General features: G+C 45.5%; 1 protein-coding gene across 3 annotated transcripts in view; it reads right to left on the reverse strand.

Annotated features, from left to right (window-relative positions):
• Positions 1-4,170: 4,170 nt before the first annotated feature.
• ccdc85ca (coiled-coil domain containing 85C, a) overlaps positions 4,171-27,501 on the reverse strand; it is a 57,595-nt gene continuing 34,264 nt past the window's right edge. Inside the window, exons 2-5 of one of the 3 annotated variants that reach the window (XM_029729682.1) lie at positions 22,620-22,699; positions 20,355-20,459; positions 10,058-10,249; positions 4,171-6,211 (exon numbers count right to left, since the gene is read on the reverse strand). In XM_029729682.1, coding sequence (XP_029585542.1) covers positions 6,122-6,211; positions 10,058-10,249; positions 20,355-20,459; positions 22,620-22,699 — 467 coding nt within the window. In that variant the 3' untranslated portion in view covers positions 4,171-6,121. Of the gene's footprint in view, positions 6,212-10,057; positions 10,250-20,354; positions 20,463-22,619; positions 22,700-27,501 lie in introns of all 3 variants that reach the window. The other 2 variants (XM_029729681.1, XM_029729683.1) reach the window with 2 other exon arrangements.

The following is a 27,501-nucleotide window of genomic DNA, read 5'->3' on the forward strand; positions in this document are numbered from 1 at the left end:
ATTGTACCCTGTTGTGTACATGATTCCTGGTCTTTCACCCATGCTACTTGTTGTTAGATGGATTAGCCAGTAGGGGGCATCCTTGTCAAGCCATTTAAATTGAGGCCCAGAATGAAAACTTTAAAGGCATCCTTCCTCTTCCTTAAATTTGATCAACGTTGCTTGTTAGCCATCTTTTCTATTTGTCAGTGGTGTAAAGTATTGATGTAAAAATACTTGAAAGTACTACTTAAGTTATTTTGGGGGGTGTCTGTACTTTACTATTTTTACTAAACTACATTCCTAAAGAAAATAATGTACTTTTTACTCCATACATTTTCACTGACACCCAAAAGTACTCATTCCATTTTGAATGCTTAGCAAACAAAAAATGGTCCAATTCACACACTTATCAACAACCCTGGTCATCCCTACTGCCTCTGATCTGGCGGACTCACTAAACACGTGCTTTGTTTGTAAATTATGTCTGAGTGTTGGAGAGTGCAAAGTGTGGCTACTTTGAAGAATCTGAAATATAAAATATATTATGATTTGTTTAACACTTTTTTCGGTTACTACATGATTCCATATGTGCTATTTCATAGTTTTGATTTCTTCACTATTATTCTACAATGTAGAAAATAGAAAAAATAAAGAACCCCTTGAATGAGTAGGTGTCCAAACTTTCCACTGGGACTGTATATACAGGTATCACTAAATTACACTTTCATCAACATTCACAACTGACAAACACACAAGGGGTTAAAAAGAAAGTATACTTCAATTTTATTTAAAAATTTAAAAGCGGCTTACTTCAGTTTTCACATTTTAAATTTGCTATAATAACAGTCCAATTTCAGCTACATACAGCTTGTGAAAAAAATATAAAGGCATGCTAGTTCATTGTATGCTACAGGAGTACGTATGTATGTACACAGCACAGTATATCCTAGGATACCTTAAACTATGTATCACAGAAAAAGAGGCTGAAAAAAGAACGTAGAATTATCACCGGTTCAACATAGAGAGATAAAGAAGCAGTGTGTTTGAATGTAACAATAGGAAAATAGTCAAACTTTTAATCATAACTTTGTGCTTTCAAATGAACAAATATAAAAGTCAGTCGTTGTGTGTAGACTTATCTGTTTAAGAACAAGGTCACTTTTGCAAAAGTTTAATTTGTGAAGACTTTGAGTGTGTATGGACACTTATTCATATAATTTTCCGTTAGGAAACTCCTTCGTCATCAATGCCTGACTATTAAAGACAACACTGTACAGAACAGTATATGTTTTTCTCGCGGTCCTTGATTCAAACAGAATTATCCTCATATATCAGGAATTTACTTCATATATTATATATGAACCTTTTCCTCGTTGATACCTGCTCATTTTGTTCACACAGCACTTATACTGTACGTTACGAGTCCGGTCAAACACACAGTCAGTCCGTCACTGTTCAAAGTCACCTGCTGCATCCAGACTCCTCAACAACACTGAAACACAGCGGTTGCATCCCAAATGGTAACCTATTCCCTAATAAGTGCACTACTTTTGACCAAGGTAAATAGGGCTCTGGTCAAATGTAGAGCACTAAATAGGGAATAAGGTGACATTTTGAGCAAAGCCAGCCTATCTTCTGCTATCAATACAGTATATTCTCTCCAATTAGAATGATTTTTACCCAGAATTCATGGGGATGTGTAAACGTACATTTATACACACCCTTCTGTATAACACAAAAAAGGGTATACATGTATTATACCCCTATATAGATTGACAATGTGTCAAACTCAATTCAGATTAATTTACCAATCTGACAGCAAACCTTTAGTTCAGATTTTAGAACACAAATCTGAGAGAATGCAGCAAGTGTCTTTTAACAGTTTATAACTGCCTATTCAGACCTCAGCCTAGCCAAGAGAACTCATACAGTATATAAGACTCTTATGAGTACTCATATACATTATTCGCTGGCCTTACATATGCATACAACTCAGCACAGCTATCAGACTTCATTCGTTTTACATACAACTCCTGAACCCCTATAGGTAAGATATCATATACATAGTCATATACTCTATATACAAAAGTATGTGAACACCCCTTCAAATTAGTGGATTCGTCTATTTCAGCCACACCGGTTGATGACAGGTGTATACAACTGCGCACACAGCCATGTAATCTCCATAAACAAACATTAGCATTAGATTGGCCTTACTGAAGAGCTCAGTGACTTGCAACATGGCACCATCATAGGATGCCAACTTTCCAACAAGTCAGTTCATCAAATTGCTAGAGCTGCTAGAGCTGCCCCGGTCAACTGTAAGTGCTGTTATTGTGAAGTGGAAATGTCTAGAGCAACAACGGCTCAGCCGCGAAGTGGTAGGCCACACAAGCTCACAGAACGGGACCGCCGTGTGCTGAAGTGCGTAGCGCGAAACAATTGTCTGTCCTTGGTTGCAACACTCCAAACTCCCTCTGGAAGCAATTTCAGCACAAGAACTGTTCGTCGGGAGCTTCATGAAATAGGTTTCCATGGCCGAGCAGCCGCACACAAGCCTAAGATCAGCATGTGCAATGCCAAGCATCGGCTGGAGTGGTTTAAAGCTCGCCGCCATTGGACTCTGGAGCAGTGGAAGCGCGTTCTCTGGAGTGATGAATCACGCTTCACCAAATGGCAGTCCGACAGATGAATCTGATTCTGTGCTTGCAACTTTGTGGCAACAGTTTGGGGAAGGCCCTTTCCTGTTACAGCAATGACAATTCCCCCATGCACAAAGCAAAGTCCATACAGAAATGGTTTGTCGAGATTGGTGTGGAAGAACTTGACTGGCCTGCACAGAGCTCTGCCATCAACCCCATCGAACATCTTTGGGATGAATTGGAACGCCGACTACGAGCCAGGCCCAATCGCCCAACATCAGTGCCCAACCTCACTAATGCTCTTGTGGCTGAATGGAAGCAAGTCCCCGCAGCAATGTTCTAACATCTAGTGGAAAGCCTTCCCTGAAGAGTGGAGGCTGTTATAGAAGCAAAGTGGGGACCAACTCCATATTAAAGACCATGATTGTGGAATGAGATGTTCGACGAGCAGGTGTCCACATATTTTTGCTCATGTAGTGTATGTTATTACTCCTAATGACATCTGTTTGTTATATTGCTATAACTCTTAATGACATCGGTTATGTCATCTGTTATGTCAGTCTCATGGCAATGTTATGTAGCTTATCTATTAGCCCTCACCATACAATACTGAGATGACTCAAATACACAGCAATCAGCTAGGAGGTGCCACAGAGTATAGAACACAGCTATGAAGCTTAATTTAGCTACGCAGTGGGGGAAAGGGGAAGGGGAAAGGGAAAGGGGGATACCTTGTCAATTGTACAACTGAATGTATTCAACTGAAATGTGCCTTCCGCGTTTAACCCAACCCCTCTGAATCAGAGAGGTGGGGAGGCTGCCTTAATCGATGTCCACATAATCGGCGTGTATCAGTGGATTGTACACTGAAGTGCTACTATGGAGATGACAGCTATGAGGCTTTATAGAGCAGACATAGGGACTCTAGGAGACTTCATTGTGCACAGTGATCATCTCTGAGACTTCATAGAGCACACATCGGGCCTAACACATCATAATGTACGCGCCAGCTAAGACACCTTATAAAGTATACATCGGACCCAGCTAATAGACCTCGTATAGTATACATAGTCTCCAATAAGACTTCATAAGGTATGCTTCCTATAAGAGCTCATAGAGGAATACTTAGGACTGGTCAAAATAACAGTTGTTTTCAAAACCGTTTCAACGATTGTCATACATTAGAAATTCAGATTGTGAATTCAAAGTCCACTTCCATCTAGCTAGATCCTGACTTTCTAATCCATGATCAATCATCAGAAGCGACACTATATTATGCATGAACCAAAACTCTTCCTCGACTTAAGGTTTCAGTTAATAGTCTGACAGGCTAAGCTTTCAAGCCTGGTCCGAGAACTGTTTGTCCTTTGCCAACTCCATTGCAGCCATTGTCAAGCCCTGTATGGCTCAGTTGGTAGAACATGGTGCTTGCAACAACAGGGTTGTGAGTTCGATTCCCACAGGGGACCCGTATGAGAAAATGTATGAACTCACTACTGTAAGTTGCTCTGGAAAAGAGTGTCTGCTACATGACTAAAATGTAAAATTTTTGGCATAACAATTCTAGGAGTTGGCAGGACAGCATAAACAGACCCTACCCAGGCTATAAGCTTTCTGCCTGGGAGGAAACCTTTGAAACACAGGGTATGAAACGGATCTCAGTGTTCCACTTTCTGTACTTAGTTACAATGTGTGCATCCGAAATGGCACCCTAATGCCTATATAGTGTTGGTATAGGGAATAGGGTACCACTTGAGGCGCAAACAAACGTGCTCTTCAATTATAACTTTTTTTAAACAGGGCTATATTTTGTTACACATAACAGACTTGGTGCTAGAATTTAGTTAAACACTTTGAAATAAATTCTGTCTACCCTTGAACACATACTTCTTGCTCAGGCAAAAGGGGGACTACACTATTAAACAGTAGGCTAGAGCAGCTAGGTTTCCAGTCATATAAACCTATGGCTTGTGACTATACACCAAAGGAAATGACATCAGAACATTTCCAGGATTTTTCCTCATATTAAAAGTAGGTTGTCAGCAGTTGTCAGTCAGTTGCCTGTGGAGAAGTCATGGAAGCAAAGTCAAGAACAGAACAGGGCCTGTAGTAGAATAGTCCGTCCTAGAGTGGTTGTCAGTCTTGAACACTTGGTAGGCAAACATTTACAAACACAAAAAGAGACATTGGGTGGAGATGGTGTAGCTCAGTACTGTAGTGACTGGTTGGGACTGTCAGGTGTAGTACTGTAGAACAGGTCACAGGTATAGTAGCTCAGTACTGTAGTGACTGGTTGGGACTGTCAGGTGTAGTACTGTAGAACAGGCCACAGGTATAGTAGCTCAGTACTGTAGTGTCTGGTTGGGACTGTCAGGTGTAGTACTGTAGAACAGGTCACAGGTATAGTAGCTCAGTACTGTAGTGACTGGTTGGGACTGTCAGGTGTAGTACTGTAGAACAGGCCACAGGTATAGTAACTCAGTACTGTAGTGACTGGTTGGGACTGTCAGGTGTAGTACTGTAGAACAGGTCACAGGTATAGTAGCTCAGTACTGTAGTGACTGGTTGGGACTGTCAGGTGTAGTACTGTAGAACAGGTCACAGGTATAGTAGCTCAGTACTGTAGTGACTGGTTGGGACTGTCAGGTGTAGTACTGTAGAACAGGTCACAGGTATAGTAGCTCAGTACTGTAGTGACTGGTTGGGACTGTCAGGTGTAGTACTGTAGAACAGGTCACAGGTATAGTAGCTCAGTACTGTAGTGACTGGTTGGGACTGTCAGGTGTAGTACTGTAGAACAGGTCACAGGTATAGTAGCTCAGTACTGTAGTGACTGGTTGGGACTGTCAGGTGTAGTACTGTAGAACAGGTCACAGGTATAGTAGCTCAGTACTGTAGTGACTGGTTGGGACTGTCAGGTGTAGTACTGTAGAACAGGTCACAGGTATAGTAGCTCAGTACTGTAGTGACTGGTTGTGAGGTTGTAAGGAGCAGTTTAGTTGGTAATTCATGCTTCATGCCCCTATCCTCCCCTCATCTTCCTCTTCTTTAAAAACACACCATAACTGTCAACTGACGGTGGCCATTCAACATTTAGAATAGTCAGGCATTGAACAGAAAATGAAGTCAGATGTTCTGTTGTGCTGTGGAGGCGATAGGACGGCCACCCGCTGTTTCCAAAACCGTTCGTCGCCACGGTCTGTTTTGCCCTAATCTGAAATTGTCTGTAGCCACTACCCAGGTCAGGTCACCATTCCAATATCCACCAGGGCATGAGGTTAAGGGAGGCTAAAGATGGATGTCACAGATGCAGAGGCAGTGGGCTGGGTTTAGGTTAGGGGTCATCTAGCCACGGTCACAGTGCTGAGAGAGTAGGAGAGGGTCATTTGAGATGTGCCCCTTTGTCCAGTCAGTGCTGAGGATCCATTGTTGTTGTTGTTTATTTATTTGTCTGTCCGTTTGTCTCGTTTGAGTGCTGGTTAATGTCGTCCTAGGGACTACAAAGGCCCTTTGAACTGGTTCCCAGAGAGATGCTGGCGGATTGAAGGCTTGGAGCCCGCAGCGTCACCCAGTTTACGCCACACCACCTGAGAACACAACACAGGACAGGAAACACTGTTACACAACACTGTCATACAATGGATATACTAGCTACAGTATATCCAGCCCTTTAAGATGAGTGAGGGTCTCTAGAAATGCCAGGTGGTAGGGACATTTAGTACTAATTATACTAATATGGTTTGAAAACACTGTTACACAAAGCTTTTTATTGTCGAACATTTTATTATGACCTGTGTGTTGTTGGGGTCTACAAGGGGAGGTCACAGAGACTGGAATCCATCAATCCAGCCAGCCAATAACAGTCTACCAAAATGTATGTTCCACATAATCTGAGCACACAATGCAACCTTAGGGACAAAACAAAAGTTGTAAAACACATAACTCCTAACTCCGAGATGGACCATGTAACATAGACCAGGATGTTGGTGTATTAATCTCTTTATGGTTGATGGGATACTTGTCTGTAAATGGTTGCGTTGTGCCTCCATGTGCTCTGTGTCTCTTCCATGTACAGAGCTCTGTCTGGAAAAACCAACAGGCATCACTTAGTGCTGAAAGACTAGAAGGGCCTGGGGTCGTCCCTGCAAGAAAAGTGTCATCACACGGTGTCACGCCCTGACCATAGAGAGCCTTTTATTCTCTATGTTGGTGAGGTTGGGGTGTGACTAGGGTGGGTAATCTAGGTTGTTTTATTTCTATGTTGGCCTGGTATGGTTCCCAATCAGAGGCAGCCGTTTATCGTTGTCTCTGATTGGGGATCATATTTAGGCAGCCATTTCCCCACTGCGTTTTGTGGGATCTTGTTTTGTTTATGTGTAGTTGCCTATGAGCACTTCACTTGCTTCACGTTTCGTTTGTTCGTTTATTGTTTTGTATTTGCTGAAGTTTCACTTTATAATAAAGATGTGGAACGCAACGTACGCTGCGCCTTGGTCCAGTTTTTACGACGATCGTGACAGAAGATCCCACCACAACAGGACCAAGCAGCGTTCCCAGGAGGAGAGAGTATCCTGGACATGGGAAGAGATTTTGGATGGGAAGGGATCCTGGACTTGGGAGGAAATCCTGGCAGGACAGGATCGCCTTCCTTGGCGGCAGACGCAAGGAGAGAAGGGAGGACAGCGACGACGCCGGGGTTCGCGGCCACAAGGAAAGCCCAAAGGACACACGGGGTGGTCGGCGGAGCCGAGGAGCGAAACAGAGCCAATCTGGGAGAAGAAGGAGAAATTGGAGGAGAGTGAATCGAGAGAGTCAGAGACCATCAGTGAGTTGATGGAGAAATTGGAGGAGAGAGAAATGAGAGAGTCGTTGTGTTGGTGTATGATGCACGACATTCGTCCTAAGGAGCGTGTTATCTGTTTGATGCCACCTGAGTCAGCTCTCCGTACTCGTCCTGAGGAGCGTGCTAGCAGTCTGGTAAAAACTGTGCCAGCTCCACGAACCAGGTCTCCAGTACGCCTCCACAGCCCTGTACGTCCTGTGCCAGCTCTCCACACTCGCCTTGAGGAGCATATCATTTGTCCGGTACCATGTGTGCCGGCTCTACGCACCAAGTCTCCAGTACGCCTTCACATGCCCAGTACGTCCTGTGCCAGCTCCCCGCACTCGCCGTGCAAAGTGTGTCATCGTTCCGGTACAATTTGTGCCGGCTCTACGCACCAGGTCTCCAGTGCACCTCCACAGCACAGTACGTCCTGTGCCAGCTCCTCGCACTCACCCTGAAGAGCGTGTCACCAGTCCGGTACAACCTGTGCCGGCCCCATGCATCAGGCCTCCAGTGCGCCTCCCCAGTCCGGTACGTCTTGTGCCTATTCCTCGCACTCGCCCTGAAGAACGTGTCACCAGTCCCGTGTAACCTGTGCCGGTCCCACACATCAGGCCTCCGGTGCGCCTCCCCAGTCCGGTACGTCCCGTGCCTGCTCCCCGCATTCGCCCTGAAGTGCGTGTCACTAGTCCGGTGCAACCTGTGCCGGTCCCATGCATCAGGCCTCCAGTGCGCCTCCCCAGTCTGGCATGTCCTGTGCCTGCTCCACGCACTAGGCCTCCAGTGCGCATCAACAGTCCAGAGCTTCCGGCAACGGTCCCCAGTCCAGAGCTTCCGGCGACGGTGCCCGGTCCAGAGCTTCCGGCGACGGTTCACGGTCCAGAGCTTCCGGCGACGGTTGACGGTCCGGAGCTTCCGGCGACGGTTCACGGTCCGGAGCTTCCGGCGACGGTTCACAGTCCGGAACCTCCTGCGACGGTCCACAGTCCGGAACCTCCTGCGACGGTCCACAGTCCGGAACCTCCTGCGACGGTCCACAGTCCGGAACCTCCTGCGACGGTCCACAGTCCGGAACCTCCTGCGAGGGTCCACAGTCCGGAACCTCCTGCGAGGGTCCACAGTCCGGAACCTCCTGCGACGGTCCACAGTCCGGAACCTCCTGCTACGGTCCACAGTCCGGAATCTCCTACGACGGTCCACAGGCCGGAGCCCTCCTCTGCGCCGATGTCCAGTCCAGGCACGGCATCCAGTCCCGCTCCAAGGCCGGAGCCTTCCTCTGCGCCGAGGCCCAGTCCGGGCACGGCGTTCTACCCGGCTCCATGGCCGGACCCGTGGTCTGGGCGGGGGCAAAGTCCCGCACCAGAGCCGCCACCGACGCTAGATGCCCACCCGGACCTTCCCCTATAGAGTCAGGTTTTGCGGCCGGAGTCCGCACCTTTGGGAGGGGGGTACTGTCACGCCCTGACCATAGAGAGCCTTTTATTCTCTATGTTGGTTAGGTCGGGGTGTGACTATTTCTATGTTGGCCTGGTATGGTTCCCAATCAGAGGCAGCCATTTATAGTTGTCTCGGATTGTGGATCATATTTTGGCAGCCATTTCCCCACTGTGTTTTGTGGGATCTTGTTTTGTTTATGTGTAGTTGCCTGTGAGCACTTCACTTGCTTCACATTTAGTTTGTTCGTTTATTGTTTTGTATTTGCTGAAGTTTCACTTTGTCATAAAGATGTGGAAAGCTACGTACGTTGCGCCTTGGTCCAGCTCTTACGACGATGACACACGGGTCCCAGAGTACCCCACTCCACTGTCTCAGGCTCTATGGTTGTGGCCCAAATGATACCCTATTCCTTTTATATTACACTAACCCTATCGGCTCTAGTCAAAAGTAGTGCACTATCAACGAAATAGAATGCCATTTTGAGCCTACATTTGTGGGGGTGGACGGAGGATGTGATGTTGAGATGAGAGAATGGGGAGGGGCCTGTAGCTTCTATCCCATAGTCCTATCCTCCTAGCCTTCCGATCCTATCCTGGCCTATCCTGGCCTATCCTGTCCTATCCTGGCCTATCCTAGGCCTGGGAGGTGTATATAGCACGGAGAATAGAACTCGGAGGCTTAAAAAGCCTCAATAGGAGCTTCCATTGTTTCTCCCAGTGAAGTTATTTTAATTGTGCAGACAAGTGTGTCGTTAACACTACGGCTCCTTTATGGGAGCCTCCAATTAAAGCAGGGGGAAGCCAGGGGGTGAGAGGGGGAGGAGAGGTGAGAGGGGAGGGAGGGAGGAGGGAGGGAGGGAGGGTAATTGTGCAATAATTTAAACACTGCCCTCCGTCAAAGCGATGGCATGCTTGTGATTCTGACAAGCAAACAAACAGAAATGGGGAGGAGAGAGAAAGAGAGAGAGAGAGAGAGAGAGAGAGAGAGAGAGAGAGAGAGAAAGCTCCAACTCGACAGTCCCCTCGTATCTTCATCAAGCTCTCATTATTAGCTTTTTGGGATAGGAGAGGGAGAGAGGAAGAGAGACGAAAGGAAACGAGTGAGGGAGAGAGAGAGTAAAAGAGAGAGGGGGCGAGAGAGGTCGTGTGGGAGGGAGGAGAGAGTTCCTTACGTTACACATTTCCCTGACGATGGCCTTCTCCTTCTCACTGAGGTCCTTGTCGTAGTCTTCAGGGATCTTCTTCTCCAGGTTCTCATGGACCTCCAGCACCTTCATGGCATGGACCACAGCCTCGGGCTTCTGGCCCACAGGGAGGTAGTCTGCTGGGGGGGACGGCTCACCACTAGGGGTCCTACCAGAGCCCTGGGGAGAGGAAGGGAGAGATGGTCAGAGTGGTCACACACATATACTTTACTTTCAGAGATGTGAGCAATCTAAATGAATCCCCCCACCTCCCTTCTCTCTCTCCCTGGGGAACTATAGTTCACCAACCCAGACCCCTAAAGGAGGGTAAATCCCTGGTTTAATCAGCTCATTACAACTTTCATCTCCCCTGGTCTTTCCTGACCCTGGTCAAACTCTCTACTCTCCTGTGTCTCTCCATCTCTGGGTCACAGCTAATGCAAAAAGAGGTCGTTGAGAGACAGGAGCAGGGGCCCTATCTATCCCAGCTCTATCCTATTCATTCCCAGCTCTCACTGTCCAAGCACTTAGTTATCCCCATCTCTGGTTCTATCCCTGCTTTGCTCAGTCACAGCCTTTTGAGCACCACTCTAGCGTTAAATCCTCAACCATCCCAACCAGCATTCCATCACCGGTCCCCCTGAGCAGAGAGAGAGAGGGATAAAGGAATATAGGGATAAAGGGAGAGAGAGAGAGAGAGAGAGAGAGAGAGAGAGAGAGAGAGAAAAGAGAGGGAAAGAGAGATCGATAGAGAGAGAGAGAGACAGAGAGATAGAGAAGAGAGAGCATGACGAGGAAGAGGAAGAGTGTGACCGGAGTGTGAGCGACACACATAAAGCTGAGAGTGCAATAACAACAGGCCCATAGTCAATGGTGTAGAGGCATTATGGAAGAGGAGGGAAGTGAACCTGATCGGGCTGCCAGTCTAACATTACAGAGTTGGTATCAATACGCAGTATCAATACTCAGAGAACACCGACACAGACACACCACACTTATGTGCGTCCCAAATGGCACCCTATTCCCTGTATAGTGCACTACTTTTGACATGGGCCCATATGACTCTGGTCAAAAGTAGTGCACTATGTAGGGTAGTGTTTCCCAACCCTGGTCCTCGAGTAACCCCAACAAATCACATTGTTGTTGAAGCCCTGGATAAACACACCTCATTCAGCTCATTGGGGGCTTGATGATTAGTTGACAAGTTGATTCAGGTGTGCTTGTCCAAGGTTACAATACAAATGTTTACTGTTGGGGGTACTGGAGGAACACCAGGGTTGGGACACTGATGAAGGGAATAGAGTGCCATTTGGGACGTAGCCTGAGCAAAGATGATAAGAAAGTCTAAAAGAAAACATAAAGAGAGGCTCTAAAGGACAAATATTTTCAACCAACAATTTTTACAACATAGAGAATCACTGCTTCTGCGTCAGAAACAACTTTGATTGACTTTGACATTTGATTGATTGCTCTCTTGTTATGTGAGAAAGTCGTGACTTTGACTTTGATTGATTGCTCTCTTGTTATGTGAGAAAGTCGTGACTTTGACATTTGATTGATTGCTCTCTTGTTATGTGAAAGTCATGAATTTGACATTTGATTGATTGCTCTCTTGTTATGTGAGAAAGTCGTGACTTTGACTTTGATTGATTGCTCTCTTGTTGTGAGAAAGTCGTGACTTTGACATTTGATTGATTGCTCTCTTGCTATGTGAGAAAGTCGTGACTTTGCCTCAGTCAGTGCTACAGAGGTGGGATCACGATCGCTGGGCAAATGTTTTCTTGTGACGGATGTATGGGTATGTAGGGGATGGGGGCGACCCCTCTACAATTTCAACGTCTAGTTTTGATTTACATTTGGTGTAATCAATTTAACATTTCACCATGTCATTGGATTTCGGGTTTAAATTTGGGTGAAAAAAATGTTGATTACTTTTTTCAAATCCAAATACGTTTTTTCAAGATGACACAACGTCATCACATTGATCAATTCGTTTTTATTATGACGTGGAAACAACATTGATTCAACCGGTGGGCTCTCTCTCTACCCATCATAGGTCGCCCCTGGCAACACGTATTGAAGTAACACACAAGTTATGTCAAACAATAAGCAAATATGAAGAATAATATAAAGAATAATAGTATAAATATTTGGAGCACCTTAAATTAAATTTTGGTCAAAAAGGCGAACTCAGCTCCATCCTTCATTGAATCAGATGGCTCATTCATCACAAAACACACTTATATTGCCAACTACTTGAATGATTCTTTCATTGGCAACATTTGCATGACATGCCAACAACAAACTCTGAACCAGCACATCCATTCATAACAGACCAAATGATGAAAGATATGCATTGTCATCTGAATTCCGTAAAGGGAGTGTGGAAGAGGTGAACAAAGGCACCTGGGTCTGACAACTTGGAACGAAAATGACTGAGGATGATAGCGGACTGTATTGCCACTCCTATTGGCCATCTCTTCAATCTAAGCCTACAGGAAAGCGTGTGCCCTCAGGCCTGGAGGGAAGCAAAAATCATTCCGCTACCCAAGAATAGCAAAGCAGCCTTTACTGGCTCAAACAGCCTGCTACCAACCCTTAGTAAACTTTAGATTTTTTTTTGTGTTTGACAAGATACAACGATATTTCACAGTAAACAAATGACCAACTGACTTTTAGCATGCTTACAGTATAGGAATGGGCACTCACCATGTACCGCACTTACAGAAAGGACTGATGATTGGCTGACAGAAATGTGTAATAAAAAGATTGTGGGAGCTGTTTTGTTAGACTTCAGTGCAGCATATGACATTATTGATCATAATCTGCTGCTGGAAAAACGTATGTGTTATGGCTTTACATCCCCTGCTATATTGTGGATTGAGAGTGACCTGTCTAACAGAACACAGAGGGTGTTCTTTAATGGAAGCCTCTCAAACATACTCCAGGTAGAGTCGGGCATTCCCCAGGATAGTTGCCTAGGCCCCTTACTTTTTTCAATCTTTACTAATGACCTGCCATTGGCATTGAGTAAAGTCTGTGTGTCTATGTATACTGATGACTCCACATTATACACATCAGCTACCCACAGCAAGTGAAATCACTGCAACACTTAACAAAGAGCTGAAGTCAGTTTTAGAATGGGTGGCAAGTAATAAGCTAGTGCTAAACATTTCAAAAACTAAAAGCATTGTATTTGGGACAAACTATTCACTAAACCCTACACCTCAACTAAATCCTGTAATGAATAATGTGGAAATTGAGCAAGTTGAGGTGACTAAACTGCTTGGTGTAACCCTGGATTATAAACTGTCATGGTCAAAACATTTTGACACAACGGTAGCTAAGATGGGGAGAGGTCTGTCTGTAATAAAAAGCTGCTCTGCTTTCTTCACATCGCTATCAACAAAACAAGTCCTACAGGCCCTAGTTTTATCGCATCTGGACTACTGCCCAGTCATACGGTCAAGGGCCACAAGAGAGACATAGGCAATAAAGCAGCACGGCTGGCCCTTAAATGTACTCTGAGAGCCAACATCAATGGCATGCATGTCAACCTCTCCTGGATCAAAGTAGAGGAGAGATTGATTGCATCACTACTTGTCTTTGTGAGAGATATTGACATGCTGAAAGCACTGAGCTGTCGGTTCAAACGACTAGCACACAGCTCAGACACCCATGCAAAACCCACAAGACATGCCACCAGGGGTCTCTTCACAGTCCCCATGTCCAGAACGGACTCTGGGAAATGCGTAGTACAACACAGAGCCATGACTACATGGAACTTTATTCCCCATCAAGTATCTCATGCAAGAAGTTAAATCTGATTTTTTTAAAAACGATAAAACTACACCTTATGAAACAACGCGGACTGTGAAGAGACACACACACCCAGGCACACCCTCACGCATACGCACACACACGCTAGCACACGCACTCTACATACACGCACATTGTAATACTATCGTATGATGCTATTATGCATTTTGTATTGTAGATATATGTATTGGTGTAACAATGTTATATGATGTACTGTTTTATTAGATTTTTTTGTGTGCTGTATGTGCCTTAATGTGTTTGGACTCCAGGAAGAGTAGCTGCTGCCTTGTTAGCAGCTGATGGGGATCACAACAACAGAAAATCCACCCACCATACAAAGTGAATATCAGGTCATGTCATTGGCTGTGTGACATGACGTGAGAGAGAGAGAGCCAGCAGCATACCACCCTGCAGAGATGTTAACCCCGGTGTCCTGGCTACATTATTATTCCATCATGGCCACCTAATCATCCCCAGCTTCCAATTGGCTCAGTCATCCCCTCTCCTCCACCCTGTAACTATTCTCCAGGTCGTTGCTGTAAATTAAAATGTGTTTTCCGTCAACTTACCTGGTTAAATAAGAGAGAGAGAGAGAGAGAGAGAGAGAGAGGGGAGAGAGAGAGAGGAGAGAGAGAGAGAGAGAGAGAGAGGCGAGAGAGAGAGGAGAGAGAGAGAGAGAGAGAGAGAGAGAGAGAGAGAGAGAGAGAGAGAGAGATGTTGCATTATTCAAAGCATCACCTCCTGTGTGTTTGAAGTGAGAGTTCAAAGTCATGCTAATCAGGATAGGACTCTAGAGTATGTATGTCTCTCACTCCAGAACACACACACACACACACACACACACACACACACACACACTGTATCCCACGCCACACACTATTAATTGTTTTCTCCTTCCTGTTGATGAAGAGTACCTGAGTGGTTAGTGGTTACCATGACAACTCTAGATGTCTTTTATCACGACCAATCAGAATACTGATTAGCTAAACAAGACTCTCCTCTTTTTCTTCTCCTCTCTCTCCTTATTATCTTTATTCTCTCTCCCTCTCTCTCTATAGTCTATCTCCCCACCTCTCTCCTTTAGTCTCTTTCCTTCCTTCCTCACATCTCTCCTCTCCTACCCAATCTCATATGCACTCTCCCTACCCTCTTCTCCTCTCCCTCCCCCTGTTCTCCTCTCCATGCCAAGGTGAGAGCTGAAAAAGAGGATGAACATTTCACGATAAAAGAGAGGGAAATAACAGAGGGAGTCTTTGCCCTTCTGAAAGGAGCAATGCCAATTTAATTAATGGTCTCAAAGGGATGTCCAGGGCTGGCTCCAGGCATAAGAGATGTCCAGGGCTGGCTCCAGGCATAAGGGATGTCCAGGGCTGGCTCCAGGCATAAGAGATGTCCAGGGCTGGCTCCAGGCATAAGAGATGTCCAGGGCTGGCTCCAGGCATAAGGGATGTCCAGGGCTGGCTCCAGGCATAAGGGATGTCCAGGGCTGGCTCCAGGCATAAGGGATGTCCAGGGCTGGCTCCAGGCATAAGGGATGTCCAGAGCTGGCTCCAGGCATAAGGGATGTCCAGGGCTGGCTCCAGGCATAAGGGATGTCCAGGGCTGGCTCCAGGCATAAGGGATGTCCAGGGCTGGCTCCAGGCATAAGGGATGTCCAGGGCTGGCTCCAGGCATAAGAGATGTCCAGGGCTGGCTCCAGGCATAAGGGATGTCCAGGGCTGGCTCCAGGCATAAGGGATGTCCAGGGCTGGCTCCAGGCATAAGAGATGTCCAGGGCTGGCTCCAGGCATAAGGGATGTCCAGGGCTGGCTCCAGGCATAAGGGATGTCCAGGGCTGGCTCCAGGCATAAGGGATGTCCAGGGCTGGCTCCAGGCATAAGGGATGTCCGGGGCTGGCTCCAGGCATAAGGGATGTCCAGGGCTGGCTCCAGGCATAAGAGATGTCCAGGGCTGGCTCAAGGCATAAGGGATGTCCAGGGCTGGCTCCAGGCATAAGGGATGTCCAGGGCTGGCTCCAGGCATAAGGGATGTCCAGGGCTGGCTCCAGGCATAAGGGATGTCCAGGGCTGGCTCCAGGCATAAGAGATGTCCAGGGCTGGCTCCAGGCATAAGGGATGTCCAGGGCTGGCTCCAGGCATAAGGGATGTCCAGGGCTGGCTCCAGGCATAAGAGATGTCCAGGGCTGGCTCCAGGCATAAGGGATGTCCAGGGCTGGCTCCAGGCATAAGGGATGTCCAGGGCTGGCTCCAGGCATAAGGGATGTCCGGGGCTGGCTCCAGGCATAAGGGATGTCCAGGGCTGGCTCCAGGCATAAGGGATGTCCAGGGCTGGCTCAAGACATAAAGCGATATAAGCGGTCGCTTAGATTTCCAGGCTGCTAGGTTTTATTTAAAGAAAATGTGGGGTCCCAACTTCCTGTTGAGAGTTAGAATAATAGAATACACAAGGTGCAAGGTTGAAATTTGGTTGTTCATCAGAAATTATCTTCACCCCATGGCAAAATGGGTAGAATTACAGGAAATTAGCTTTAAAACTGCAAATATATTTATATATATATATATATATTCCTCATGGCGAAATTAGCAGAATTTTATGTTTTTTTAAATAACATTGAGAAATGTTCTCTACACCCTGTCGCAAAATGTCTACAACTGCAGAAAAATTGCTTAAACCTGAAAGTTTCTCTCCACTGTCAAGAGCAGGGCGATGTCCTCTGGTTAAACACGGAACCAATAGAGAGACAGGTGAAGTCTCAGGGCTGTGAAAGAGAGAGCGAGAGAGAGGTGGAGACAAGAGGGAGGTAGGTGGCAATAAGGAAAAAGAGAGAGCTTGAGTGGAATGGAAGAAGACTGGATTTGAGACAGAGAGGGTGGTGAAAACTAGGGGGAATATAACATTTGACATTTTAGCTGACGCTCTTATCCAGAGCGACTTACAGTTGGGAATGCATACATTTCATAATTTTTTTTTTTTTTTTTGCGTACTGGTCCCCCATGGGAATCGAACCCACAACCCTGGCGTTGCAAACACCATGCTCTACCAACTGAGCCACACGGGACCACTATATAAGAGAGCGAGAGAGAGAGAGACTCCAGATTCAGTCTCCAGCTCAAGGCTGGGTTAGAGAATCAAAGACAGATAAACAGTGTGAGGGGGGAGGAAGTTAGGGTTAACATGAGGTATGGTTGTTTTAAGGTCTACTTTAGTACTCAGGGTTATTGGGTAAAGTCTGAGTTCTGTTTACATTAAAGACCTGAGGTTATTGTCTCTTAACTCTTAGACTCAGGGTGTAATATGGAAGAGGCAGGACTGGAGTAAAGGTGCATATTACTGGAGGCTGACATTCAATACTGGAAAGTGTGATCATACACCTTGAAATGTGGAGGAGCTGGAGAGGGTTTGAAACTGAAGTGTGTGTAAGTCCAGTTCAAAGCAGGTCTGTGAAGTGATACTGAGGTCAGCCACAGACCAGCTCATTTCTGGAGAGAAGAAATGTTCATTGGTAGCACTGACGCTCCAAACTCCAAAGTTAGGAGCACCACATAAAATCTAAGAGTACCAGAAATATTTTTTAATTGATTCAGATATAGCCTACATTGGGCCTATATGAATACTAGTTACTTTTGAAGCACATCTCATGAAAAATATATCACTTTTCCTTTCCTTTCCGTGCCACCAAGTGTTTTTTTATTCTTATTTTTTAATTTATTTATTGGATATTAAAACATACAATCTACCTGTAGTGAAGCCACTGAACATTTACATTACATTCAGTCATCTAACAGACTCACATCCAGAGCGACCTACAGGAGCAACCAGGGTCAAGCACTCCGCTCAAGTGCACGTCGACAGATCTTCCACCAAGTCAAAACAGGGACCCGAACCAGCGACCCATCAGCCACCGGCCCAAGCTCTCAACCGCCAGGCCACCAACCCACCAGGATCCCCCCACAGTTCCCCAAGAGCTGCTCCTCAAGCACCCAAGTGTTTGCATATACAGGTAAAGTTAGTAGAGCTGCACAGTATTGGCAAAAAATTGAATTGTGATTTTTCATCCAAATATTGCAATTTGACTTGCACTATAGATAAAAACACTTTGGTGAACTGTTGGAATGATTATTCTAATTCTATGGTTGTTGTTGTTTGTAGGTAGGAGTTATGACAGGGTAGGAACAAAAGTGTTGATAAGTGTTTCCCAGGGGACCCTAGTGATGTTTGAACAGATGTTACATTTAGGCAAAAATTGTAGTAAGTTGCACAAACAACGTGCTGATCTACACCACCAGCATTTAGCTAGTTAGCGAATAGCATTAGCATAATGTTTGAAACATGCCAGCTTCCTTAGACTAACTAACATTTTGCAGAGATAACGATACACAAACGAATAGTATAATAAAGAAAAATAGCTGGATTCATATTTAGAAGAAATGTGGAAAGCAGTATCGTTCTTGTTTTGGAAGAAGATACACTATATAAACAAAAGTAAGTGGACACCCCTTGAAATTAGTGGATTCAGCTATTTCAGCTACACCCATTGCTGACAGGTGTATAAAATTGAGCACATCTCCCGAGTGGCGCAGGCACTGCATCGTAGTGCTAGCTGTGCCACTAGAGATCCAGGTTCTTGTCCAGGCTCTGTCGCAGCTGGCCGCGACCGGGAGACCCATGGGGCGGCGCACAATTGGCCCAGCGTCGTCCGGGTTAAGGGAGGGTCTGGCCGGCAGGGATGTTCTTGTCCCATCGCGTACTAGCGACTCCTGTGGCAGGCCGTGTGCAATGCACGCTGACACAGTCACCAGGTGTACGGTGTTTCCTCTGACATATTGGAGTGGCTGGCTTCTGGGTTAAGTGGGCATTGTGTCAAGAACTAGTGCGGTTTGGCTGGGTTGTGTTTCGGAGGACGCACGGCCTCGACCTTCATCTCTCCTGAGTTTGTACGGGAGTTGCAGCGATGGGACAAGACTGTAACTACCAATTGGATACCACGAAATTGGGGTAAAAAATATATATTTATAAATAAATAAATAAAATTGAGCACACAGCCATGCACACAGCTCAGTGACTTGCAACATGGCACAGTCATAGGATGCTAACTTTCCAACAAGTCAGTTCGTCAAATTTCTGCCCTGCTAGAACTGCCCCGGTCAACTGTAAGTGCTGTTATTGTGAAGTGGAAACGTCTAGGAGCAACAACGGCTCAGCCGCAGTGGAAGGCCACACAAGCTCACAGAACGGGACCACCGACTGCTGTAGCGTGTAGCGTGTAACACTCACTACCGAGTTCCAAACTGCCTCTAGAAGTAACGTCAGCACAAAGGACTGTTCATTGGGAGCTTCATAAAATGGGTTTCCATGGGGGAGCAGCCGCACACAAGCCTAAGATTACCATGTGCCACGCCAAGCGTCAGCTGGAGTGGTGTAAAGCTCGTCGTTATTGGACTCTGGAGCAGTGGAAATGCTTTCTCTGGAGTGATGAATCACGCTTCACCATCTGGCAGTCCGATGGATGAATCTGGGTTTGGCGGATGCTACTAGAACACTACCTGCCTGAATGCATAGTGCCAACTGTAAACTTTGGTGGAGGATGAATAATGGTCTGAGGCTGTTTTTCATGGTTCGGGCTAGGCCCCTTAGTTCCAGTGAAGGGAAATCTTGCAGCTGCAGCACACAATAACCTTCTAGACGATTCTGTGCTTCCAACTTTGTGGCAACAGTTTGGGTAAGGCCCTTTCCTGTTTCAGCATGACAATACCCCCATGTACAAAGCGAGGTCCATACAGAAATGGTTTGTTGAGATTGGTGTGGAAGAACTTGACTGGCCTGCACAGAGCCCTGACATCAACCCCATCGAACACCTTTGGAATGAATTGGAAAGCTGACTGCGAGCCAGCCCTAGTCGCCCAACAACAGTGCCCGACCTCACTAATGTTCTTGTAGCTGAGCGGAAGCAAGTCCCCACAGAAAAGTTCCAACATCGAGTGGAAAGCCTTCCCAGAAGAATGGAAGCTGTTATAGCAGCAAAGGGGGGGGGCCAATTCCATATTAATGCCCATGATTTTGGAATGAGATGTTCGACGAGCAGGTGTCCACATACTTTTGGCCATGTAGTGTATGTGTTGAGTGCATGAATTGACAGCATGCTTAGAGAATAAACCGCATGGAGGAACTGTTTGCAGCCTGCTTGAGTGACAGCGGGCGGGGCTTGGTGTGTGTGGCCCAGGAACTGGAAGCACGCAGTCGTGGAGGGAGAGAGAGGACTCTATGACACCGGGAGGCTGCGGTAAAGCAATTTTTTTCCTAGCTGCACTGGTGATCCCAAATTAAAACTGCAGGTCGGCAGCAGAATATTTTGTTGCATATGCGAATTGGTCGCACTTTAGATCCCTGCACACACACACACACACACACACACACACACACACACACACACACACACACCAGGAGTGGTTTAGCAAACTATACGTACATTCTGCATGGCATCCTGCTGGTACTGTGTGAGAGAGGAGAGCTGAGACTCAGAGTGGTAGAGAGACAGACCCTTCCTCAGACTGTTCAGATCACCACTGTTAGCCTGCTGAATGACAGACAGAGCGAGAGAGAGAGAGAGAGAGAGAGAGGAGAGAGAGAGAGAGAGAGAGAGAGAGAGAGAGAGAGAGAAAGAGAGAGAGAACATTTAGAGGAAATGTGCACACAGAAGGCAAAGAACAGAATATGTGCTGCCGATCTCCTCTGGACAAGAGATAGAAGCACAAGCGTAGTAGTTGAGAGGCTTGATGCTCAGGATTGTCAACGGGCCATTTAAGGCCACCTTGTAAGACAGCAGTTGTGAGTTCAGCCAGTTCAGTTCATTTATACCCTATATATCAGTGAAAATGGCCAGCGTGTGTTTTGAATCCTCCTGTCTGGCATACAGTAAATGGCATCCCTCTGCCTCAGGTCACTGTGACATTAGATGGGACCAGAAAGTCAATGAACATTCCCTCCTGCCTTTACATATGTCACAAATCTGTGTCGGTCTCACTGGACAAGGTAATACAACAGAGACAAGACAGATTTTAGTAGATAAATAAAATAAAGATAAAACTGTATAGCAGGCTTTGGAGGGGTATGACCTCTTTCATTACGATGAGCTCACTCTAAACCGTGTGTCTTTTAACCAGTGATTTTACTGCTTGAAGACATCCTTTGCGTTTAGTTTTCCTTTCACTCATCTCATTCATTGCTTCTGGTTTGCTTTGACTTCTTTCATTTTATTGTTTTAATTTGAAATGTGTTGGGATTTTAAATGCGCTTAAAATCAAGTTTGGTTGATCTAGATGCCACAGAGTCTATTTTACCCTCTGGGCCACGTAAGGAAAGCAAACCAGGCATTTCATTTGATTCGGACATCGGTATCTGTTCAGTGTTATTTTGCATTTATCTGACGCGAACAGCAACCCTTCAGTCCAGCTCGAAAAAAAAAAAAACACACACACACACACACACACACACACACACACACACACACACACACATGCACACACTCCTTATGGTTCGACTCCCTGACTGGTCTGTGCTACCTGCTACCCTGAGGGATGGATTTTCTGTTCTTTTTCAGTGTTCTATGTTCTCTTTGTGTGGAGTGCAGAATAAGGGATCAACATGTTGTCACCCCAACACACAGAGCGGTAGCGTGTCGTCTTTGGGGCCGTTGGAGCGGCACAAAAGCCCCGTGTAATCCCTTTTTTTTGGAGTGTGTTTGTGTCACTGCACGGACCTTCTCTCTCAGTCTCTCGCTCTCGCTCTGTTCTGATTGGTGTTGTGTGCTTACAGCTCATTTGGAATTGGCTCAGTGGGATTACAGTATCGTCCCCATAGTGAAGCCTGTTGTAATCATAGAGCTGTATATATGGGGATATGTCTACATCAACAGGACACTCATAACTGAATCCCAAATGACACCCTATTCCCTATTAGGTGCACTATTGGCCAGGGCCAATTGGGTGGCATTTGGGACACATCCTACAGTTCTAGCTGATGCCATAATGATGCTCTCTCTGGTTGTTACAATGTTAGTAAAACTCTGCACTAACTCTCCACTCCCTTCTACTCTAGTGTGTATGTGTGCATTCATGTGTGTGTGTGTGTGTGTGTGTGTGTGTGTGTGTGTGTGTGTGTGTGTGTGTGTGTGTGTGTGTGTGTGTGTGTGTGTGTGTGTGTGTGTTCTAGGATCTCCCAGTAGAGGGTAGAGATACTGAGAATCGGTTTGTCTGTGTGTGTGTGTTGTTGCTCTTCACCGATTCCTTTCGTGTGAAATCAGACGGCAGACAGAATGACAATGAGAAGCCATGAAACATTCAGTCCATGTGTGATTTCTCCTGCCCTCCCATTATTTTAACCCAATCCATTATTGAAGACCACTTTCCCTGTGATACTGAATTATTCAATTAACCCTATCATCCCAGCAGGTAGAAGCTCTCTCTCTCCTCCCCATCTCCCCTGTGTACTCGATTACTCTGCAATATTTAGCTTTCGCTATTCGCTCTCTTTCATCTCTCACATTCTCTATTTATACTTTGAAAAATACACTCTCGTCTCTGCTGCTTCCTCTGTCTCTCCCACGAGAGAGCTTGGGTTTGAGAAAGTGAGAGGGGGAGAAAGTAAGAGAGAGACAGAGGGCGAAGAGAGAGAAAAATATCAACAGAGTGGTGACGGTTTTCACCATGGTAATAAGACAGCTGCAGTGTTTTACCTGTGATAGCAGCTGCTTGTTGTCATCCTCTAGGATGCTGACCTTGGTCTCCAGTTGCCTGATGTAGTTTGAAGATGGATCTGGAAGAAAAAGAGGAAGAGAAAACATAATGTAAAAGAATGTCAGTCAGTGTCAGTGTCCCAAATAGCACCCTCTTCCCAATATACTGTTAGTGCACTACTTTTGAACAAGCTCCATATATATATATATATATATATATATATACAGTGAGGGAAACATTTTTTTTATCCCCTGCTGATTTTGTACGTTTGCCCACTGACAAAGAAATGATCAGTCTATAATTTTAATGGTAGGTTTATTTGAACAGTGAGAGACAGAATAACAAAAAAATCCAGAAAAACGCATGTCAAAAATGTTATAAATTGATTTGCATTTTAATGAGGGAAATAAGTATTTGACCCCCTCTCAATCAGAAAGATTTCTGGCTCCCAGGTGTCTTTTATACAGGCAACGAGCTGAGATTAGGAGCACACTCTTAAAGGGAGTGCTCCTAATCTCAGTTTGTTACCTGTATAAAAGACACCTGTCCACAGAAGCAATCAATCAATCAGATTCCCAACTCTCCACCATGGCCAAGACCAAAGAGCTCTCCAAGGATGTCAGGGACAAGATTGTAGACCTACACAAGGCTGGAATGGGCTACAAGACCATCGCCAAGCAGCTTGGTGAGAAGGTGACAACAGTTGGTGCGATTATTCGCAAATGGAAGAAACACAAAAGAACTGTCAATCTCCCTCGGCCTGGGGCTCCATGCAAGATCTCACCTCGTGGAGTTGCAATGATCATGAAAACGGTGAGGAATCAGCCCAGAACTACACGGGAGGATCTTGTCAATAATCTCAAGGCAGCTGGGACTATAGTCACCAAGAAAACAATTGGTAACACACTACGCCGTGAAGGACTGAAATCCTGCAGCGCCCGCAAGGTCCCCCTGCTCAAGAAAGCACATATACATGCCCGTCTGAAATTTGCCAATGAACATCTGAATGATTCAGAGGACAACTGGGTGAAAGTGTTGTGGTCAGATGAGACCAAAATGAAGCTCTTTGGCATCAACTCAACTCGCCGTGTTTGAAGGAGGAGGAATGCTGCCTATGACCCCAAGAACACCATCCCCACCGTCAAACATAGAAGTGGAAACATTATGCTTTGGGGGTGTTTTTCTGCTAAGGGGACAGGACAGCTTCACCGCATCAAAGGGACGATGGACAGGGCCATGTACCGTCAAATCTTGGGTGAGAACCTCCTTCCCTCAGCCAGGGCATTGAAAATGGATCGTGGATGGGTATTCCAGCATGACAATGACCCAAAACACACGGCCAAGGCAACAAAGGAGTGGCTCAAGAAGAAGCACATTAAGGTCCTAGAGTGGCCAAGCCAGTCTCCAGACCTTAATCCCATAGAAAATCTGTGGAGGGAGCTGAACGTTGGAGTTGCCAAACGTCAGCATCGAAACCTTAATGACTTGGAGAAGATCTGCAAAGAGGAGTGGGACAAAATCCCTCCTGAGATGTGTGCAAACTTGGTGGCCAACTACAAGAAATGTCTGACCTCTGTGATTGCCAACAAGGGTTTTGCCACCAAGTACTAAGTCATGTTTTGCAGAGGGGTCAAATACTTATTTCCCTCATTAAAATGCAAATCATTTTATAACATTTTTGACATGCGTTTTTCTGGATTTTTTTGTTGTTATTCTGTCTCTCACTGTTCAAATAAACCTACCATTAAAATGATAGACTGATCATTTCTTTGTCAGTGGGCAAACGTACAAAATCAGCAGGGGATCAAATACTTTTTTCCCTCACTGTATATATATATATATATAGGGAATAGGGTGCATTTGGCGCATACCCAGTGTCAAATCTGAACCACATGTTTGAAACCTTGACACATTCCTACTCCTCTCACCAACCCATACATCGTTTATTAGACCAGAACACATGTGGGCCCACAGTTTCACTCCAGTGTTTGTAAATATCCATTGGCTCTGGGTCCCTCTGATTGGCATGTTTGTGTGATGCTCAGCAGTCCTCTCAGCCTTAACCCTCCACTAGTCCAGTGCTCTATTGTTGACTCTCCCATGGGGATTATGTTGTGCCTAAAACTCCAGTAATCCTAAAATGGCTCTCTTTCATTTCCTGTAAACCGCCGATTCCAAACAATCAATACTGGATTGCACAGCTCCTTTACAGAGATTTCAATCCAATCCATCAGCTAAAGCACTGGGATTATTTTGGTGGCACGAAAACCTTGTGGTTTTCATGATTTAAATGGAGACAATCTTCAATGGCAGCAGTTGTTAGGCCCCCTACATGTATGCTCACACACACACACACACACACACACTGCTCTGTCATCCATCTCAGTAGTTTCCCTAATAAGAGGGGGGGGGCAGCAGAGGGGGGAGTGTGTGTGTGTGTGTGTGTGTGTGTGTGTGTGTGTGTGTGTGTGTGTGTGTGTGTGTGTGTGTGTGTGTGTGTGTGTGTGTGTGTGTGTGTGTGTGTGTGGACCATAGTGATGACTGATGACTGAAACTTAGCGAGAAGGGATCATTCTCCATTCGATCCTTCTCTTCTCTGTTCCTCCATACCTCCCTCTGAAGGAATGAGACAGGGGGAAAGAGGGGGGAAGAATGATGGATAACAGACAGAGAGAGAGAGAGAGAGAGAGAGAGAGAGAGAGAGAGAGAGAGAGAGAGAGAGAGAGAGAGAGAGACACAGATATATGGAGGGCTAGACAGTGGAACCAATACCAAGGTGTGTAATGGTGTAGCTGGTAGACGTACAGATGTGAGGTTTGTGACACGAGCTAGAGTTGATCTCCTCTACCCTCTAACCACTGAGTTTAGGACTAGTAAATCGCAACAACCCATTGTAAGCTTTTGCTGGATAGGGGTTGCGTCCATAAATGGCACCCCAGTGCCTTCAGAAAGTATTCCGAAATATCTAGTTTACATAAGTATTCGCACCCCTGAGTCAATCATTAGAAGAAGCACCATCAGCAGTGATTACAGCTGGGAGTCTGTCTGGGTAAGTCTCTAAAAGCATTCCACACCTGGATTGTGCAACATTTGCCCATTATTATTTTCAAAATTCTTCAAGCTCTGTCAAGTTGGGTGTTGATTATTGCTAGTCAACCATTTTCAGGTCTTACCATAGATTTTCAAGTAGATTTAAGTCAAACTGTAACCAGGCCAACATTAACTGCCTTCCTGGTAAGCAACTCCAGTGTAGATTTGACCTTGTGTTTTAGGTTATTGTCCTGCTGAATGGTGAATGAATCTCCCAGTGTCTGGTGGAAAGCAGAATGAACCAGGTTTTCCTCTACGATTTTGCCTGTGCTTAGCTCCGTTCCGTTTCTTTTTTATCCTGAAACTCCCCAGTCCTTAACGATTACAAGCATACCCACAACATGATGCAGCCACCAATATGCTTGAAAAAATGAAGAGTGGTACCCAGTAATGTGTTGCTTTGGATTTGTCCAAAACACCTTGTATTGAGGACAAAAAGTTAATTGCTTTGCCACATTTTTTGCTGTATTACTTTAGTGCTTTGGTGCAAACAGGATGCATGTTTTGGATTATTTTTTATTCTGTACAGGCTTCCTTCTTTTCACTCAATTACGTTAGTATTGTGGAGTAACAAAAATGTTGTTGATCCATCCTCAGTTTTGTCCTATTAGAGCCATTAAACCATTGATCTCATGGTGAAATCCCTGAGCGGTTTCTTTCCTCTCCAGCAACTGATTTAAGAAGGACACCAGTATCTTTGTAGTGACTGGGTGTATTGGTACACCATTCAGTGTAATTAATAACTTCACCATGCTCAAAGGGATATTCAATGTCTGTTTTTACCCATCTACCAATAGGTGTCCTTCTTTGTGAGGCATTGGAAAACCTCCCTGGTCTTTGTGGTTGAATCTGTGTTTAAAATTCACTGCTCGACTGAGGGACCTTAGAGATAATTGTATGTGTGGGGTACAGAGAAGAGGTAGTCATTCAAAAATCATGTTAAACACTATTATTGCACACAGAGTGAGTCCATGTAACTTTTGTGACTTGTTAAGCACATTTTTACTTCTGAACTTATTTAGGCTTGCCATAACAAAGGGGTTAAATACTTATTGACTCAATACATTTCAACTTAAATTGTTTATTATACTGAACAAAAATATGAATGCAACATGCAACAATTTCAATGATTTTACTGAGTTACAGATCATAAGAAAATCAGTCAATATAAATCAATTAATTAGGCTCTAATCTATGGATTTCATATGACTGGTCAGGGGCTCAGTCATGGATGGGCCTGGGAGGGAATAGTCCCACCCACTTGGGAGCCAGGCCCACCCACTGGAGTGCCAGACCTAGCCAATCAGAATGGGATTTCCCCACAAAAGGGCTTTATTACAGACAGAAATACTATCCGGGTGTCTGGTTTCAGACGATCCTGCAGGTGAAGAAGCCGGATGTGGAGTTCCTGGGCTGGTGTGGTTACACGTGGTCTGCGTTTGTGAGGACGGTTGGACGTACTGCCAAATTCTCTAAAACGATGTTGGAGGCGGCTTATGGTAGAGAAATTAACATTACATTCTCTGCTGGACATTCCTGCAGTCAGCATGCCAATTGCACGCTGCACATTCTTGTCCCCAGCACAAGGTGCACCTGTGTAATGATCATGCTGTTTAATCAGCTTCTTAATATGCCACACCTGTCAGGTGGACGGATTATCTTGGCAAAGGAGAAATGATCACTAACAACGATGTAAACAACTTCATGCACAAAATTTGAGAGAGATAAGATTTTTGTGCATATGGTAAATGTATGGGATCTTTTATTTCAGCTCATGAAACATGGGACCAG

The sequence above is a fragment of the Salmo trutta genome, chromosome 33 (genome assembly GCF_901001165.1).
Source record: "Salmo trutta chromosome 33, fSalTru1.1, whole genome shotgun sequence".
Lineage (NCBI taxonomy): Eukaryota > Metazoa > Chordata > Actinopteri > Salmoniformes > Salmonidae > Salmo > Salmo trutta.